Genomic DNA, 19,592 nt, shown 5'->3' with positions numbered 1-19,592 from the left:
CACCGACTCCGGAACTGACACTGCGACGTCAGTGACGCCGCTCTCCGGAGCTCACCGCAAGGATCACGACGCCCTGCAAATCCAAGGTACTGTTTGGGGGTCTTCCCAACACCATAGCTGGCCTGCAACACTGTGGTGGGGTTGAACTGTTGGTTTTGTTGATCACAACACCGTGATAGCCCCAGGTGGTGCTATTGACTTCAAGGAACTGTAGTTTTGAGTAAATCTTGCAGAATTCATATTTTTCTTACTGTATGTTGGATTTTTATCGTATTTGGTCTTTTTATATAGATAAATATTGGCTATGTTTCTAAAACTGGTGTGGTGTCCTTTTGTAGTGTTTTCACTTATTACTGTGTGTTATGTGCAAATGCTATACACATTGCTTCTGAGATAAGTCTGACTGTTCGTGCCAAGCTACCAAGGGGGTGAGCAGGGGTTATCTGAGTGGGTATCTCCCTTATCCTAACTAGAGTGAGAGTCCCTACTTGGACAGGGTGCAAACCAACTGCCAACTAGAGACCCCATTTCTAACAGACGGTGAAGATCAGGTCAGTACTGCAGTCCTGGCGCCGGAGAAGAGTTCCTGATGGATGGAGCAGATGTCCCACGCTGGAGTCCACGGGAGCAGAGGCGGCACCGACAGGAGTCCCACCGGACAGGGACATAGAAGTTGCAGAAGGAGCCCAGGTAGTACTACAAAAAGGGATCCCACGCCGCAGGAGACCACGCAGAAGGCTGGGTGTCGCAGGACGGAGTGCTGGGGACTGGAGCTACACGTCGCCTGAAGATCCCTTGTAGAAGATGTAAACAAGCTTTGGCAGCTGCAACAGATGCGGTACACAGGGTACTGTCCTGCGTAGGAAGGCAAGGGCTTACCTCTACCGAAGTTGAACAGCTGGCAGAGAGGAGCAAGAGGGCTACTCCAGACCACCACCCATGATGTAGGATCTGCACAGCTCAGGATGAGAGGAGATTCACGCCGCCGGTCGTCATTGCAGCAGGTGCCTGCGGATTCAGGGGAGTGATTCCTTCACTCCAAGGGAGATTCCTTCTTCTTCTTGTGCAGGCTGAAGAGTTGCTGTCTTCTGAGGATGCACAGCTGGGGAAATGTTGCAAAGCTGGCAGGAACTGTGGAAAGAGTCTTCTTTGTGGATTGCAGCGTTGTCAGTTCCTGGAGGGTCCAGGCACAGTTCCAGTGGCCAGAAGTCAAAGTGGAGGTTGCAGAGGAGTTCTGCTGGAGTCTTGCAAGCTGAACCTGAGGACCCACCCAAGAGAGAGACCCTAAATAGCCCTGAAAGGGGGATCCATCACCTAGCCAGGTAAGCACCTATTAGGATGGGGCTCTGACGTCAGCTGCCTGGCCTGGCCACTCAGAGGCTCCCAGAGTTCCCTGCCAATCTCGGAAACAAGATGGCAGAACCCAGGGACCCTCTGGAGGAGCTCTGAGCACCACCCCTGGAGCGGTGATGGCCAGGGGAGTGGTTACTCCCCTTTCCATTTTCCAGTTTCGCACCAGAGCAGGGACTGGGGGTCCCTAAACCGGTGTGGACTGGTTTATGCACCGAGGGCACACCTTCAAAGCAAACCAGTGGCTTGGGGAGGCTACCCTTACCAAGTCACACCCCTTTCCAAAGGGAGAGGGTATTACCTCCCTCTCCCAAAGGAAATCCTTTGTTCTGCCTTCCTGGGCTTGATCAGATCAAGCAGCAGGAGGGCAGAAACCTGTCTGAGGGCTGGCAGCAGCTTGGGGTGCCAAGAAAACCCTGTAAGACTGGTGGTAGCAATGCCAGGGGACCTCTAAGGAGCCCCCAGAGTGCATGGAATCATTCTTCCAATACTTGCAACAGTATTGGGGTATGATTCCAACATGTTTGATACAAAAACATGCCCAGGTTCAGAGTTACCATTATGTAGCTGGATATAGGTAGTGACCTATGTCCAGTACACGCATAACATGGCGTACCCGCACTCACAAAGTCCAGGAAAATGGGCCTGGAGTTTGTGGCCCCTCTGCTAGTGCAGGGGTGCCCTCACACATATGTACCTGCACCCTGCCCTCTGTTCTGAGAGGGCCTACCATGGGGGTAACTTATAGTGAGTGACCTGTAGTGAAAACGGGTGCATGCACCCCTTTCACGCAGACTGCAATGGCAAGCCTGCAGAACACTTTGCATGGGCTCCCTACGGGTGGCAGAATAACTGCTGCAGCCCATAGGGATCCCCTGGTACCCCAATACCCTGGGTACCTAGGTACCATATACTAGGGACTTACATTGGGGGACCAGTATGCCAATTGTGGGGAGAGAAATGCACAGTTACCAATGTTAGAAGGGAGAAAGCATAATCACTATGGTCCTGGTTACAGGATCCCAGTGAACACAGTCAAACACACTGACAACAGGCAGACAATGGGGGTAACCATGCCAAGAAAGAGGGCACTTTCCTACAGTAGTTACATGCTATTATGTGCTTTTGGGAGGAGTTAATAGCTGGGGAAAGGGACAAAGTAAAATTATACTGCCTGTCTTCTAGGTGAACAATCACCTCATGCTTTTGTAAGACAGTGACAAGGAAGGGAAGATTTGGAGCAATGAAGTTGATCAGTACATACCTGGGACATTATCTTCTGTTGAAAATCAACCTTGGAGGGCACGTATTCTCATCCATGACAAACAACACTTGGAAATGACATAGGCCAATACATAGGAAGGTCTGCTGCAGCAGAAATTACTGTGGTTGTACCCAAGCAGGCCCCCATTCCCTACCCCTATACAGACCTCCCTTTTATCCAGGGTGGGGTAACCTGAGAATGTGTGTTCGGACATTCACATCTCCCTGGTGAAGCTATTGATGTGGTCGGATGAGTGAGATGGGTCTTCCTTCTGTGACTACTCTTTTGCTTTCTTTGTTGAGTGATAATGAAGGGGACATCAATGTGAGCGAACACTTCTTCAGCACTGAGACAATTGAGTTGTGTGTTGGATCTCACCTAGGAAGGCATGGTCTTGTTCTGGAGGGATATACTTAGTGATGAAGCAAAAAGCTACTAACTAAAGGCTCTGTGGTCCGCTCATTCAAGCTGCCCAGTTCTGCAAGGTATCAAATCTTAGAGAGGATCAAGCTTAGCTCACGTGTAAAAAAGAAAAAGGTGGTTTTGTGGCACCTCCTCTTCTGAGAGGTAGTGGCCAGACCCCAGGGATATTCTAGATATTGGTCTTGTGAGGAGGAGGTGGGGATTTATACAACCTCCATGATGGTTGTGGATGTGTCCCTTTTAGGAGCATGATGGGTGGCTGCAAGGTGTCTGGAACTAGAGTACACGCTTTCATACGAAGAAAGAGTAAATTTACTACTTGAAGGTGGTCTTGTAGTAACACGTAATGTATGACCTACTACGAGTCTTCTTGCGTGTTTCATTGGGTGGGGAAACAATCACACTTACCAGAGAAGGGTGTTTTACAAGTGGACAGTTAAGAAAGAGCAGATGTAGCACACGTTTGCTAACGGGGCATGCCCCCACGTATTTACGTGTCAGGGTGCTCTCTAGGATGGGGTACCTGGGAAGGTAGCGGTGCATCACTAGGATTTCCTCTATTCTATATGCTTTGCTACCGATCTCCACAGTTCATTTGCAAGCTTAAAAGCTGAAGCTTCTTTAGTAATCCGTGATCTATAAGACTCAGTGATAGGTCCCGACTCTTGTGTGGCTGATCCCAGGATCTTACATTCACTGCATTTATCTCATTACTGAACTGGTGATTGAGTTGCAGGAGAGGGGGAGGAGGTGTCTCATCTGCTTGCACTGATACGGACATATGGGAACCAGGATGTCAGCAAAACAGTTAGATGTTGCACTCGTGGGTACGGCCCACACTAGCCCTTACACCCTTCAGTTACTGCTAGACTATTTCTACAAACCTGAAGGAAGAGCCTACAACACGGAAATGTCTATCAATCAAAGGTGATAAGAGAGGACCACCAATCTACCAGACACTCAGAATGCTAAAGCAAATCTTGTTGAATGGTTGCAGGTGGCCATCTAAGTGGAGCTGAAAGCTTTGAACTCATGAAGGGTCTGCGGGCACAGCATATCCTCCTTTAGACAGGCTGTGGGAGGAGTGTTTTCTTAATCGATTACAGAGGGACAACAGTTGTAAGCTAGAAGATTTGGGAATGTTGAAATGAGGATTGCTGACTGACTGATCTGGAAGTGCGACAAAGGATTCTGAGGGATGGCTGTCCATGATACAAGCATTTACAAGATTTAGAGCCTCTGGCGTTGTAAATGACAATGTTTTTTATTTATGTGTTTGGAGTGTAGGGGATGTATGTGGTGTGGAGTGGAAATTTGTGGTTTGTATTTTAATTGTTACTTGTGGGACTGTGCAGTGTGGAATTGTGTGGTACGAAGTGTACTTGTGTAGTAGAATTACGTGGAATGGTGAATATATATGGGTGAGAGCTGCATAGAATAGATAGAAAGGACGATAGAGAAGGATAGGTAGTTTATTTTGGAACTGGTGCAAGCTTCCCTCACACAGAAGGTACAATGCAAGCTTCCCTCACACTGAAGGTACAATGCAAGCTTCCCTCACACAAAAGGTACAATGCAAGCTTCCCTCAAAGGCTTCCCTCACACACAGAAGGTACAATGCAAGCTTCCCTCAAAAGCTTCCCTCACACAGAAGGTACAATGCAAGCATCCCTCACACAGAAGGTACAATGCAAGCTTTCCTCACACAGAAGGTACAATGCAAGCTTCCCTCACACAGAAGGTACAATGCAAGCTTCCCTCACACAGAAGGTACAATGCAAGCTTCCCTTACACAGAAGGTACAATGCAAGCTTCCCTTACACAGAAAATACATATAACTGTGATCATATTGCTGGTATGATGCACTAACATTGAGGTTGCATTTGTTGCTTCCATAGAGTGCTTCCCTAAAGTGGTAATGAGCATAACATAGGAAACACTATGCCGGTGCCTGTATTTATTATTTTTTTGTGACACCTCAGACAGCACGTACACATCAAGAAGAGATGCTGATAATTCCCTTTGCCACTCTTGCCGAATGCAATGTTCCATTTGCACATAAAATACCCACCATAATGACAATTAAAAATGCAGCCGTCTAAATCTGTTTTTCTTGCATCTTCTGGCTGTGGGTGAGTTTCTGCTTTGCTGTCACGTGACCGTGGTGGCTCCCCACACGACGGGCGATGAGCTGGGTCAGTGTCTGTTAGCCAGCAGGTTATATGAGTGAGGATAGTGCTAGAAATAAACAGTGTGTGTCAGACTGCCTTCTTTATGTAGTGAAAAACTGCAGTTTTCGTGGTACTGTGCAGCCAAAAAGATCTCAACAGTGAAATAAACAGCTGCATGCTACAACCAAGAAAATCCTCCTCAAGGTGGCCTGGGAAAAGCTGGACACACACACAATGCAAACACCGCTGTGCAGCACGAAAACAGGGAGCAGCCGCTGACGTGGCTGAGAAGGAGCCGAGGGATGTGCCCATACTGCTGACTGATCGGAGTTAGAGAGACAATGCTATTTACAGGGACATTAAGGTATCTCCGTACTGAATGGATGCTGACAAAGGGCAGCGCGAGCCAAAGTGGAAAATAATTTGCAAACGAGGGAAAACTTTGGATTAAATGAAGAGTAATTTGTACGAGAGGGATAGAAGTCACACAGTAGGAGAAAATTAAAGTCTGTGAAACAGCCATTTTTTTCTTTTGATTTGTAGTTCTGAGGTATATTGGCAAATAAATAGAAACAAGCATTTGCAATGCAGCGAGTCTCGCATTTGCTCGAGTTAGAGCTATTCGCATGTTAAACTCCTAACCGGACTTTTCTTGCCACATAAACTGAAAAGTAAAACAGTTTCACATAAGCGAGCCGACGGCCACCATGAAGCGAACAGAAGTTTGCTCACAGTGAAACTTATTGGCAAAAGTGGAATTATCCATGTAACCAGCAAAAGTGCATTTAGCCATGTAACTGGCAAAAGTGCAATTAGTCATGTAACAGGGTCCATGTCATGCAAAGCACACAACTACTGCCCAGCGACATCGCGCTGCCTGCGAAATAAAGAGAAAAAGTAGTCCAGAAACCATACCGAAAACACTGAGCCTCGCATGTTTTCAGTAGTTGGCTTGTGCGCTTGAAGCGGGCTAAACACTTAAAAAGGCATGACGTATGCATGCCTTCCATTAATGAAATTAAGCGAATTGTAAAAGGCAAGCCCACGAACCAACTAAACTGATGGGGGTGGTTAAAAGCCCATAGAGAGATGACACCAGGGGTCGAGTGGGGCCGAGCGCTTTGCACTCGACCCTAAAAAAAAGTTATGAAGGCATGCTTTTTCTTTTTTATTTTAGTCAAGGATGGGATAGCTTTAGCAGAAGGTTTGAAGCGATGGGAGGGCGGGTGGGGAGAGAGGGGTGGTAGAGTAGAACTGAATAGTTTCTTGTTCAGTTGTGAAAGCAGACACATAGCTATAAAGATTGCTATCAGTTTTGCAAACGAGGGAAAGACACTGCCTTTCAATTTGCACACACTTTATCTGAATGAAAAGTCAGGATGTCTCTTGTTTTTGCTAAACTGCAATCATATTTTAATACTATGTTGTGTTTCAACTTAATAAAAAGTTTTTGGGTTTTTTTGTTGGTGCCTTTGTGCAAATTAAAAGATGACAGCCGGCATATGTAGTGCAGGGATGTTTAAAAATACGACTGAATGTCAGAGCGAGAACACTTTACCTAAAGTTGCGCCTTTCACCCACTCCTCCCCCAGGGAAGTCCTTCTGTCAGTTTTTGCGGATTACAACGCTCACCGTGGAGTAGGTCCACATACTGCCTTCTGTGTCAAAACACAGGCTCAGCGTGGAACATGGGGAGGAGATTTTGGTGACCGCGAGCAGAGTCTGAAAGAAAGTGCACTGCTTGCAGGCTAACTTCAAGCATGCGTGCGGCAACAGAAATGGTCAATTTAAGTTACATATATTTGTGGTTAAAAGTGACAGTGTGTCATGCCCTTCATTAAGCAACAGGGCCGTTTATTGCTGCTGATAAAAGAAGAGATACAGATATGTCACCTCGGAACTACACAACTCGGGGCTCGACTGCCACCAATAGCAAAAAGCAAACAAATAGCAGCTGTTAAAGAGAAGCTCAGAGACGGCTCTTAATATTCAACAGGCTTTTTAGCAAAACCATGCCCGACAGGAGGACTGGCCGGAAGCCGCTTTGTGTAATGGGGCAACACTGAGGTCCTTACTCGTGATTTCCTTCTCAAACAAGTCTTAATTAATAGCACACGCTGGGTGCTTTAGGGCAAATATGAGGACAAAAGAACAATCTTTACAAGCCTGTCTATGTCGGAAAGCCTGGAGCAGTGATCCTTAGTCTGCAGACAGTACTGGGTGATTAAGTTTACTCACTGCACACAGTAGCACCAGCAGGAATCAAAGAAGGAAGTAGTCCCACAACACACCAGATGAACAGACAAAGTGCAAGGATATAGTAGTTGGCCTCTGCTCCATTGAAGGGAAAAAGAGGAAGCATTGACTGCTAGCTAGCATGGAAGAATTTTTAAATGACACTGAAACGAGGAAATGAAATGCCTTTAACTTCATTGAAGAAGTATAATTCAAAAATATACAAGAGGCCGTATGCTTACGCTTGACCTAAAAAATGATCAGCTCTACTCAGCTGATGATGTATTTTATTTGTAAAGCAATGTGAGCCTCTGTTACACACTGCGCCGTTATAAGGCGCATGGCCAGAACATACCCAGCATTCAGTCAGAGCTAGTTTTCTCAGGTTAAACAGTATATAACAGAGCATTTCAAATCATTCAGCGGTTTTAAAACAATTTTGAGGAAATTCAAAATACGAATTGGAGCAAGTTAACCTTTGAGAATGAGTTTACCCATACTGTCTGTATCCGAACAAAGCTTTCTGCAGAGCTTAGATGTCTTAGATGCACTTATCTCAGACACACATAGCACAATTAGGCCAACTAAGTTTAATAAAATACTCAATACAAGCATTTGCATTTAATAAACAAGTCATTCAATGGATCCTGAGGTTTCTTAACCACTGTCGATGTGCTTGGATAAGAGAAACCACACAAGCCACTTTTGGCACCAATGTCAGGGATGGCATTACACATTTTCTGTCCAAGCTGCAAATTCACTTTGGCGGCTCCTTCACTGAAAGGAAAAGCTGACCAGTTCTGATGAAATTTCAACAAACCATCTACAAATCTGCCATATGCGAGTCAGCTAGTCCTGTATTCATAATACTAGCGATACACCTGCACCGAGAGTCCCCTTCATGAACCTCTGCCGCAAACGGGCGCCTCCCCTCCATCACAGATCCCTTGAGCAGGTGAAGCACCCTACAGTATCATATTCCCAGTGCTGTGGGACATCTTGGGAGTGGGGGCATCTAAACTCTGTACATCCCCACTGCTGGTGGGATTACCCAGGGGTCTCACGTACCAAGTGCGGGGGGAGCACCAGTGCTAGTGGACGCCTCCCACCACCGGGTATCACATTCCCAGTGCCCATGAGAATCCCCGTTTCAGTAAAGGTTACACCGGTTAGGTGCACCCCTGGACTAAAGGCGGTACATAAAACCCAAGGCAGTCAGGAACCACCAGAGAACAAATGTTCTCTACCAGCCTACTGACAACAGTGCCAAAGAAATATCTGCAGGGATGGGAACACATCCACATGTACACTGCGACCACTGCCATGCATCCCAGGGTGGTGGTGTACCATCACTGACTGCCACTGAGACAATGCAGCTGGCTTAGAAAAGGATGCGGGCAGAGGAAAACAGCAGAGATCTTTAAACTAAGGTGTTCGTTTGTCAAACTCCGGGAGGGACTTCTGGAACTGCACCAGAACCTCAGGTGCCAGTGCAGTGGGTCCAGACTAATGTAGGGAGGAGTCACTCATCTGGCAGCAGTGAGATGAGTGAAGAAAGGAGAAATGTGTCATGTTGAACTACTTCTAAATACTGAGCTGCCTGTGTAAGAAAACGCATCATCTAAATGAAGGGCTCGCAGGTGGAGTGTTATCAAGGGGGACCCGGACCACAATGAAGCACCTCCAAGGCGTAGTGTAGTGTGGAGGAGTGAGCTGCGCCCAGAGTCATGAGCGGTGTAGTGTACACTACATATGTCCCTTCACTTACTCGCAGTACCATGAAGAGACATACGTGCACCTTGCCGGCCTCCTAGCGTTGTACAAGTGCACAGGTAAGCTTTTGCAGGTGCTGGAAAAATACAACACCTTCCTCTGTCTGTGAGTCTCAAACAGTCAGTGGTGACCACAGACAACACCAACAGTAATTATTGTGCCAAACAGTCAACTGGCACCTAGAGGGAGGAGTGCAACATTATACGGACAGTTAATGCAGAAACACCAAAAAACAAATAGCGAAATAAATAACTAACGGCAAGAGCTGCACAGTAATTTCATTGCAGGCAGTAACATTCCATGGCAGTGCGTAGAACCCAATGCAGAGGTCATGGTGCAAAGCAGGCAGGAACCACCAGAGAACAAATGTCCAGGAGCCAAGAGTCTGATCGAAATCCCTTTATAGCCATGGTTTGCAATAGTAGCAGCTTGACGGGGGTAGCAGAACGCGTCAAGGAGGGCTCCATGGTAAACTTCCAGGCTCTGCTATCATCATAGTGTAAAGGACTGGAGAGGGGAGTGAAACCTGGGAAGGAACTGGGTTTAAATGACCAGTAGTCATCACTAATAAGGAGGAAAAAACTAAAGGTCATCCAGAGGGTAAGGAAGTCTTTTAGGGTTTATGTCCCAAACCTCAGTGAGGTAAAAGCAAATTCCACACAAGTAATCAAAAAATTCATACATGGCCACCATCTTTGCTGCCAAGCAGTCAGCATTGGAAGAGATCAGCTAGTAACGGCTTCCAAGGCAGAGCAGCAACAAGACTGAGAAGCAACGCCAGACGGTCCTAAATGTGCAAACTCCATTATCTCTGGGAAACTGAAGAGGTGGCCCAGGCGAGCGCCATCCTATGACGCCATGCCAATCAGAAATCCTCCAACGAATCCACCACTCAGTACGATGTTTTTGTTCACAAAGCTTTTTACCTGAGAATAGAGAAAAAATGTTTAGTAGAAGCACAGAATCATCACCTCACTGGTACATACTGGAGGAGGTATTGGCATTACCCCGTCAGCACACCACACTTCTACAGGGAGTGCAGAATTATTAGGCAAGTTGTATTTTTGAGGATTAATTTTATTATTGAACAACAACCATGTTCTCAATGAACCCAAAAAACTCATTAATATCAAAGCTGAATATTTTTGGAAGTAGTTTTTAGTTTGTTTTTATTTTTAGCTATGTTAGGGGGATATCTGTGTGTGCAGGTGACTATTACTGTGCATAATTATTAGGCAACTTAACAAAAAACAAATATATACCCATTTCAATTATTTATTATTACCAGTGAAACCAATATAACATCTCAACATTCACAAATATACATTTCTGACATTCAAAAACAAAACAAAAACAAATCAGTGACCAATATAGCCACCTTTCTTTGCAAGGACACTCAAAAGCCTGCCATCCATGGATTCTGTCAGTGTTTTGATCTGTTCACCATCAACATTGCGTGCAGCAGCAACCACAGCCTCCCAGACACTGTTCAGAGAGGTGTACTGTTTTCCCTCCTTGTAAATCTCACATTTGATGATGGACCACAGGTTCTCAATGGGGTTCAGATCAGGTGAACAGGGAGGCCATGTCATTAGATTTCCTTCTTTTATACCCTTTCTTGCCAGCCACGCTGTGGAGTACTTGGAGGCGTGTGATGGAGCATTGTCCTGCATGAAAATCATGTTTTTCTTGAAGGATGCAGACTTCTTCCTGTACCACTGCTTGAAGAAGGTGTCTTCCAGGAACTGGCAGTAGGACTGGGAGTTGAGCTTGACTCCATCCTCAATCCGAAAAGGCCCCACAAGCTCATCTTTGATGATACCAGCCCAAACCAGTACTCCACCTCCACCTTGCTGGCGTCTGAGTCGGACTGGAGCTCTCTGCCCTTTACCATTCCAGCCACGGGCCCATCCATCTGGCCCATCAAGACTCACTCTCATTTCATCAGTCCATAAAACCTTAGAAAAATCAGTCTTGAGATATTTCTTGGCCCAGTCTTGACGTTTCAGCTTGTGTGTCTTGTTCAGTGGTGGTCGTCTTTCAGCCTTTCTTACCTTGGCCGTGTCTCTGAGTATTGCACACCTTGTGCTTTTGGGCACTCCAGTGATGTTGCAGCTCTGAAATATGGCCAAACTGGTGGCAAGTGGCATCGTGGCAGCTGCACGCTTGACTTTTCTCAGTTCATGGGCAGTTATTTTGCGCCTTGGTTTTTCCACACGCTTCTTGCGACCCTGTTGACTATTTTGAATGAAACGCTTGATTGTTCGATGATCACGCTTCAGAAGCTTTGCAATTTTAAGAGTGCTGCATCCCTCTGCAAGATATCTCACTATTTTTGACTTTTCTGAGCCTGTCAAGTCCTTCTTTTGACCCATTTTGCCAAAGGAAAGGAAGTTGCCTAATAATTATGCACACCTGATATAGGGTGTTGATGTCATTAGACCACACCCCTTCTCATTACAGAGATGCACATCACCTAATATGCTTAATTGGTAGTAGGCTTTCGAGCCTATACAGCTTGGAGTAAGACAACATGCATAAAGAGGATGATGTGGTCAAAATACTCATTTGCCTAATAATTCTGCACTCCCTGTATAAGCCATGGTGAGGAGCTGCTTTGGTCCTTGCGGACACAGATTAACACATCTCATGGTGAGGAATCGCTAAGTCCAACATCCACCGAACTGCTCCAGCACACAACAGCTACCATTCAGAAACCAACGATCTCACACCAGGCCCCGCCCTACAGGGGACATTAGTAACTTTCTTGTATAAAGGTTCCCTGCTGCAGAATGCATACTTTTCTCTAGTGTGAAAATAACTGATGTTATTATCACCACACTTTACGGTATTCATCTCTGAAGGGTGAGTTGGCTTTGTGGGATTTAAATCTGTGATCTACAAGTTACACTGATGTCAAAAGAGAGTGCATGAACTGTATAATCAACTCACTAGCTTGATAAGGAACAGGTTACTTACCTGTAACAATAGATTTGCAACATGAGGCTGATTCACACGCTTTTCCGCAATCTAGTGCCTGGGCTTGGGAAAGCATCTTGAATCATGTTTTTGTCTCTGTATCCTGCAGCACATTCAAGAAGCATGAAACACCCACGTTCGTGTCTGGCGTGACCCTCACATTGTGAACCTTATAAAACATCTAGTAAAGAAAACACCTACAACTAATGATGACAATTGTGTTATCTGTTGTAAGCTCTGTTTTGAAACCCGATAATGGCCAAATGCAACTGCAGAAAAATGTTTAAAACATCACAAGTGACAAGTATATCAGGTAAACATGAACTTTAAAACAGAAGTGGTTTGTTGCTACTTTCAGGGCACACCTTCTTCCTAAGATGGCATGCATACGTCCTACTCTCTGCTTCCTTCTGTGTGTCACTGAGCTCACAGTGAATGCACTGTACTAGTATGATTTATTACATCGTCAACAAAATGTCCTTGGATAGTTCTCTTTATTTCCAAAGAACCATAAACAGTTGGTTATTCTAGTTAATGCCTCTTCTGATGCTGTACCCGTCACTGGCCAAGAGAAATGTCCACAATGGGATAAGAGCAGTCACCGCCTGGATGGAAGCCAGCTGCCCCAAACTCAACTCGGACAAGACTGAGATCCTCGTAATCTGCTCCACCCCATCCACCTGGAACGAATCCTGGTGACCCACCGCACTGGGAAACGGACCATGCAGGCAATCTGGGTATCACCCTGGACTCCTCTCTACCCTTGACCCACCAAGTCAACACCATCTCATCGTCATGCTTCGCACTCTCCGACTCCTTCGAAAGATCTTCAAGTGGATCCCCTCTGACACAAGGAAGACAGTCACCTACGCAGTCCTCACTAGCAAACTGGACTACAGCAATGCATCACCAGGAAACTACAATCAAGACTACAAAGAATCTAGAATGCAGCAGCCAGACTCATCCTGGACATCCCCCCAACACAGTGACATCTCCTCCCAACTCCGAGACCTACACTGGCTCCCAGTCAACAAACGCATCACATACAAACTCCTGATCCACACATTGAAGGCACTACACAACACAGGCTCGGCATACCTCAACCACTGCCTCTACATACCCAACAGACATCTCCATTCTTCTCAGCTCGCCCTTGCAGCCGTTCCCAAGATCCAGAAAAGCACAGCAGGAGGTAGATCCTTCTCCTACATGGCAGCCTGGACATGGAACGCGCTACCTCTCAAACTCAGGCAGACCGCATCACTGAAGCAGTTCAGGAAGGACCTCAAGACCTGGCTCTTCGATTGAGCAGCACACCCGCAAACAGCGCCTTGAGACCCTATGGGGATTAGCCAAGTTTTCGAAATTACTAATTGATTGATTGACTTTCCCTGAGGGATACATCCTGGCATCCAGGTCATTCTACCTATACCAGACCTAATAAGAATCTTAAGAGGAAGCAGAGGCATCAATATGCATCAATATGCAGAGAGCACCCAATTATACCTAAATAAAAAAAACATATCACCACCCCAGGATATACACACGCCAAACGTCATCAAGTGGTTTTCATCAGACAATCCCACTAATCCAGATTCAATACAAACTGGCCTTCTGAGCCCCACTTCGACTGATTTACCCCACACTAGTAAATGAAGTGAAATTAAGTGGCTTGTGGGCAAAATCATACAGCCTCCTAGGCAAGATCATACAGCCTCCTAGGCAAGATCATACAGCCACCTAGGCAAGATCATACAGCCACCTAGGCAAGATCATACAGCCCCCTAGGCAAGATCATACAGCCCCCTAGGCAAGATCATACAGCCACCTAGGCAAGATCATACAGCCACCTAGGCAAGATCATACAGCCACCTAGGCAAGATCATACAGCCCCCTAGGCAAGATCATACGGCCACCTAGGCAAGATCATACGGCCACCTAGGCAAGATCATACGGCCCCCTAGGCAAGATCATACGGCCCCCTAGGCAAGATCATACGGCCCCCTAGGCAAGATCATACAGCCCCCTAGGCAAGATCATACAGCCCCCTAGGCAAGATCATACAGCCCCCTAGGCAAGATCATACAGCCCCCTAGGCAAGATCATACAGCCACCTAGGCAAGATCCTCCCTCCATGCATTTGAAAAGCTGCAACCTCTTTTGCTTGCAAAACTTTCCCAGCAGGACTATGGAAACTGCATTCTCACAGGCACCCCTCCACCTTTCGAACATCTAAAAAAAGTGTTCTTCACTCTACAGCAAGAGTGATATCTCTGCAACCAGAAAGTCTGACTGCATATCACCAGTCCTGAAAGACCTACACTGGCTTCCTCTTGAAGGCAGGATGATATTTAAACTGGCTTGAGTCACACTTCAATGCACACACCATCAATCACTCCGATATCTAAAAACATCTCAAAAAAATTCAGACGAAAAATACATAAGAGCAACTGGCAATATAAGACTGGAAACCACAAAAAAAAACTTTAAATCTTGTAAAGCAGCCAAACAATATTTCTAGGGCTCAGCCTTCTCCACTTGGGAGTCGCTTCCTGGTAATCTGAGATGTGCCATGTATGTACAATTCTGCGAAAGACTAAAAACTCCTCCGTTTAAGATATCTCTAGATTGATCTCTTTGGGCTTTCTTATCTCTTCTTCTCCAGGTAAGCTGCTTTTCTTCCTTGCATCTCCCTTATCTTCCTGCCATGCAACCACCTCTTTTAGCCCATCCTCCCCTCGGTCACCCATACCTCACCTTCAAGAACCGTACCGCCTTGTGTGCGCTGTACCCACTCCACAAGTCTCATGTGAGTGGAAATGCCCCTTGCTTGCATTAGGAGCTGGTGAGCTTGCCCACTAGGAAAAGATGACTGCCAAACACGATGCCTTTTTGAAAATATTTGCGTCATCTGATTCCTGCCTGCTCCAAGATGGCCACTGCCACTTAAATATTGTGTGACTTGGCATCGCTCGCAAGAACATGCTAAATCTTGAAAGCCGCCTTAGTTTGGTGGCTATAAGGTCTGACCAGTGCGTGTTACTGGGAGTAGTTACAAGGAGTTGGAGTTGAGCAAGGGAGCTGAGGAAAAGCATTTGAGGAAGACCGAATCGTTGCAGGAGAATTTCAGATAGGCCGTGAGTCGCGGTCTTTATTTCCGAGGCTTTCCAAGTGGTACAAGAGTCTAAGGGTCACATGTATGAACATTTGGAATTGCGATTCCATGTGAAGCGCAGTTAGGAAATCGCAATTCCAAATGTAAGAAACTCCACTGAGTTTCTTTTGAGATTCCTGGTGAGTCACAAATTGACCTACTGCATGAATATTAATGAGGTAGGTCGCATTTTGGGACCCACTGGGAATCGCAAAATTCACAGGGATGGTGGCCTGTTGGGATCAGCAGCCCCCCATGTCTGTAATTGCTTTTAAATAAAGTATTATTATTTATTTTTTTAATTTTTTTAAATGCAGCTCGTTTTCCTTAAAGGAAAACTGGATGCGTTTAAAAAGAAAAAAATGAAACTTTTCAGTTTCATTTTTTAAGAGCAGGCAGTGGCCCGCGGGACCACTGCCTGCTCTTAAAACACCTTGTGGCATGCATTCACAAAGGGGAAGGGGTCCTTATGGGACTCCTTCCCCTTTACGAATGAGTTACCACCAATTTAAAATTGGTGTTAACTGCGATTATTTTACGATTGAATTCACAGTCGCAAAACAGTCATACATACCATTTAAATTCGGTATTAGGTAGGGATGCCCTGAACATGCCCCTTCCTAATACTGAAACCCAAAACCCAAATTGTTATTCAGTAACAAGTTACCAAATCTCTATTTGGACTTTGTAAACCCCCAAAAGCATTTTTCTAGTCGCAAACGTACCGATTCTGCAAATCGGCCCATTTGCAACTAGAAAAATGCTTTGTACTTGTGGCCCTAAGTTAATTAGTCAGTCAGTCATCATAGCCGTACTCTAGATGGACCATATCTAGCGTTGTTTTGTATACGAAAAAGTACAGAGTGCAGATAAACTCTCCAGGGGTAGCTTGATTGTACAAATGTGCTGTCAATGCTGAGAGATTAAGCAAGAGCCAAGTCTTGAGAGGAAATATTATTGTCTTATCTGTTTCACATATGTGACAAGAAACTATTTGTTATTGTTGCATTGAGTGCTTAATAAGAGGCTAAAAACTGGTAATCAAAGGACTGAAGCTCCAAAGTGTTTAACTCCACAAAGCAACAGAGAAGAACACAACTTGGAAGGAGAGACTATTTATTACCTCACTGATATCCCACAGTGTGTCACGAGAAGTTCAGCTAAGACAGCTTCGTCTGGCCACCCAGATACTCTGTGGTATTCCAACCATAGTCGGGGCTGCCGGAAGGTGGGATTTTGGGAGGTAGTGTTCCTAAGGATTCTTCGGCCTGACACTTTCTGATTTGAAGCAAATTGTTCTCATATTTTCAAACAATGGTACATCTGCAATGATTCCTCCGTTTGTGTCCTACAACATTTACGCTTCGCACCAGTCTTTCTTCTCGGTTCTACTATCACGGATTCTCTTCCTGTGCTTTTAGATGTTCCTCTTTCGCTCACATTGAACTTCAAGCTACGCCTGCCCTCTTCCCATTTTGCTGAAATCTTGAATGTGTTCAGTTCATCAGTCTTACGCCCCTCCTCTTTCCTAAACGAATCTATTGTGACAAAACTGTCATTCTCCTTGATAGCTATCACTGTGCCTGTCTCTCCTCCACATTCTCCCCTCAGGATGCTCTTCGGATGGATCTGATCTCCACAAACCCTCCATCCTGCCTTGATACCTGCAAAGATCATGGATGAGTGCATTACTGATATCCTGCTTCACGCATTGGTAGATGAAAGTTTGCTACATCTTTCACTGAAGGCATTCCCCCACAACTCCACATTTGTTATACCGTACTGCACAGTGACCCCTTTTTGGTACGGTGTTCATCTATAAAAATGTGAAATGTTTGAATTAATCTGAGCCACTGGTAATTATACTTGGCCACATTCTATTGATTTCATCTCCGTTGTACTACTACAGATAGGGGCCAACCCTCTGCAAACAAATGATCAACGCAAGCTGTAACTATGATTTACGCAACACCACACTGGTATTGTAGAGCCGAGGGTTCAAGCTGGACTGTACACTGCTCTTATGTTTATGAGAAGGACCCGGTGGCCCTCGGTGTCTCCAGTCCTTTATGAGAAGAGTAGGACGTGCTCAGATCGCTTCATGGAGTAGTATGCCACTCTCCAACCAACTAACCTGAATCAGAAACCGCTTCCTTAAAATATGGGCTTTCCATCTATAAGGAATTAGGGTTATCTCCAAACATTTCTCTCCATCTAGGATTCACAAGTGGTAGTAGAAAAGAGAACTGCCTCTAATGACATAATGAGAATGCTACATAACCATACTAAAATGCCAAGTTTTTTATTTTCCATTTATGTGAAAAGCAGTTTATCAGGGCTCAAAAGATCTACTCAACCACTCGCTACTGCGAGCCATATTTAATAACGTCGAGCTATTTTTAGGACTAACTCACCCCTTCTGGCGCGTTGACAAAGAACAAGTATTCTGTTCAGCCAGAAAGTGGAGGGGCAATTAAAGACTCCTTTAAATCTTGTTCCTGTATGTCACATTTGCTCTGTGTTCACAGAGAGAGGTCAAAAGTCAGTTTGTCTTACAATTCATTTTCTTTCTGACTGCAGAGTTCCAGGACATTGTAAGCTGAACTGTCTGACCTGCTGTTTAGAGTGTGAAATAAAAGGCTACATGGTGTCAGGTTTTTCCTAACACACAACGTTTAAATGACTAAGTCAACTGTAAAAACATTTTAATACATCAGTAGTTGTGAAAGGCCATTTTTTTTGTATTTCTGTGAGATGAAAAAAATATTTTAATACGATGAAAACAAATCAGAATACTTTACATGTTGATGTGCAAAGGATATGTTTTCTAAAACCCAATTTTCACAGACTGTTAATACACTATAACGTTTTATCAGTAAAGCTGCAAGTTAGTAGAACGTTTTTGGACATTTCTTGGAAATTTACTGTGTGTAGATCACAGTATGCTACCACATCATAGTTTAGTGATATATTTTTTAAGAGTGAGCGTTTAAACAAACTGAGCAACACTCCTGCCCTGATGGCAATGCTATTAGTAAACTAAAAGCAAGTCATGGGTCATGTGTCCCCTGTATGTGGGCTGGATTCTTGTGATACATGCAGTAAACTTTAGTCTACTTAATCAAACAATAGAGGTTTTTTTTGTATTGCAAAGATGCCGAGCTCACATATTTAAAGGTACAATTATATGTGAGAATGAAGAAAAAGGCTCTGTAATAACTATTTGCATAGGATCACACAATGAGACCCATTTACGGGTCAAGTACATTACAGTTAGGTCAAGTAGATAATTCAAGTTACTTGACCTGCAGGTCTAGTGACATTTTTATGATTTTTCGAGGCCTGTTTATTCACTCTTGCAAGCCTGGACTTTACAAAAAGGGCCAAGGTAGATAGCATACTAACACAGTGCTAGGATAGGCAATGTGTACGGAAAAGATTACATCACAGTATGAAGATAGCTTTTAGTTCCTTAGATAAAAAGCTGTGTGCTCTCCTGCCGTCAAGTGTTGGGTCCAGATTACGTCTGTCATCCAAGCCTTTGCTTCAGGCATGACGTGTGTAACTCGTGACAACAACCCCTGAGACTCGATGCACCAGGATGTAAGTTCCACCTTAGACTATCTTTGTTTTCCCTATCAAAATAGGTGGCTGCGTAAATCCGTGTTAAAGAAACTCTCCGCTGCTTCTATGCCCGTGGGAGTCAGGGGGGACACGTGTATCAATAGCTTGAGGTAAGTAATATTTCCATTTGCAGCTTGTAGTGTTGTAGACCATGTGCTGTGCAATGGTTGGGTAGCAGTAGGCTCTCCTAGTAAAGCAGCAGTTGGCGCAACGTTGCAGAAGAGGACGCAAATAAAGTCTCCAACAATCTGACCAACTTCTGGTTCTTCTCCAACTCGTGTATATAAAAGTGTGAATTTGTAAACTGATGTCCATACAGCAGCTCTACAAATGTAGGTAAAAGGCACACTGTGGCTTCCTTCTTACAAAGAGTGTGCTCATGGATTGCACACCTGCATACACCCAGCAAGGCATCAAGCAATGTCTGCTTTAGAAATGTCAAGGTCTTGATGCGGGTGTACAAAAGTAGAACATGTTTGCCATTCTTTCAGACTATCAATCAATGTAGTACAATGAGTGCTCTTAAGTACATGACATGTTTTTGTTAAACATTTTGTGAATATCTACCAATCAAATCTTTTAACTAGCCTCTACCATGAATATACTTGAGTTTGTTTGG

General features: G+C 44.9%; 1 protein-coding gene across 1 annotated transcript in view; it reads right to left on the bottom strand.

Moving 5' to 3' along the window:
* Positions 1–8,018: 8,018 nt before the first annotated feature.
* Positions 8,019–19,592, bottom strand: part of FUNDC2 (FUN14 domain containing 2) — a 51,366-nt gene continuing 39,792 nt past the window's right edge. The window contains exon 5 of the mRNA XM_069212151.1: positions 8,019–10,142. Within this exon, the coding sequence (XP_069068252.1) occupies positions 10,065–10,142 (78 nt within the window). The 3' untranslated portion in view covers positions 8,019–10,064. The remainder of the gene's footprint in view (positions 10,143–19,592) is intronic.

This window comes from Pleurodeles waltl, chromosome 10 (assembly GCF_031143425.1).
Source record: "Pleurodeles waltl isolate 20211129_DDA chromosome 10, aPleWal1.hap1.20221129, whole genome shotgun sequence".
Taxonomy (NCBI): Eukaryota; Metazoa; Chordata; class Amphibia; order Caudata; family Salamandridae; genus Pleurodeles; species Pleurodeles waltl.
The sequence above is the reverse complement of the archived record's forward strand: the minus strand, read 5'-3'. Positions and strand labels throughout refer to the sequence as shown.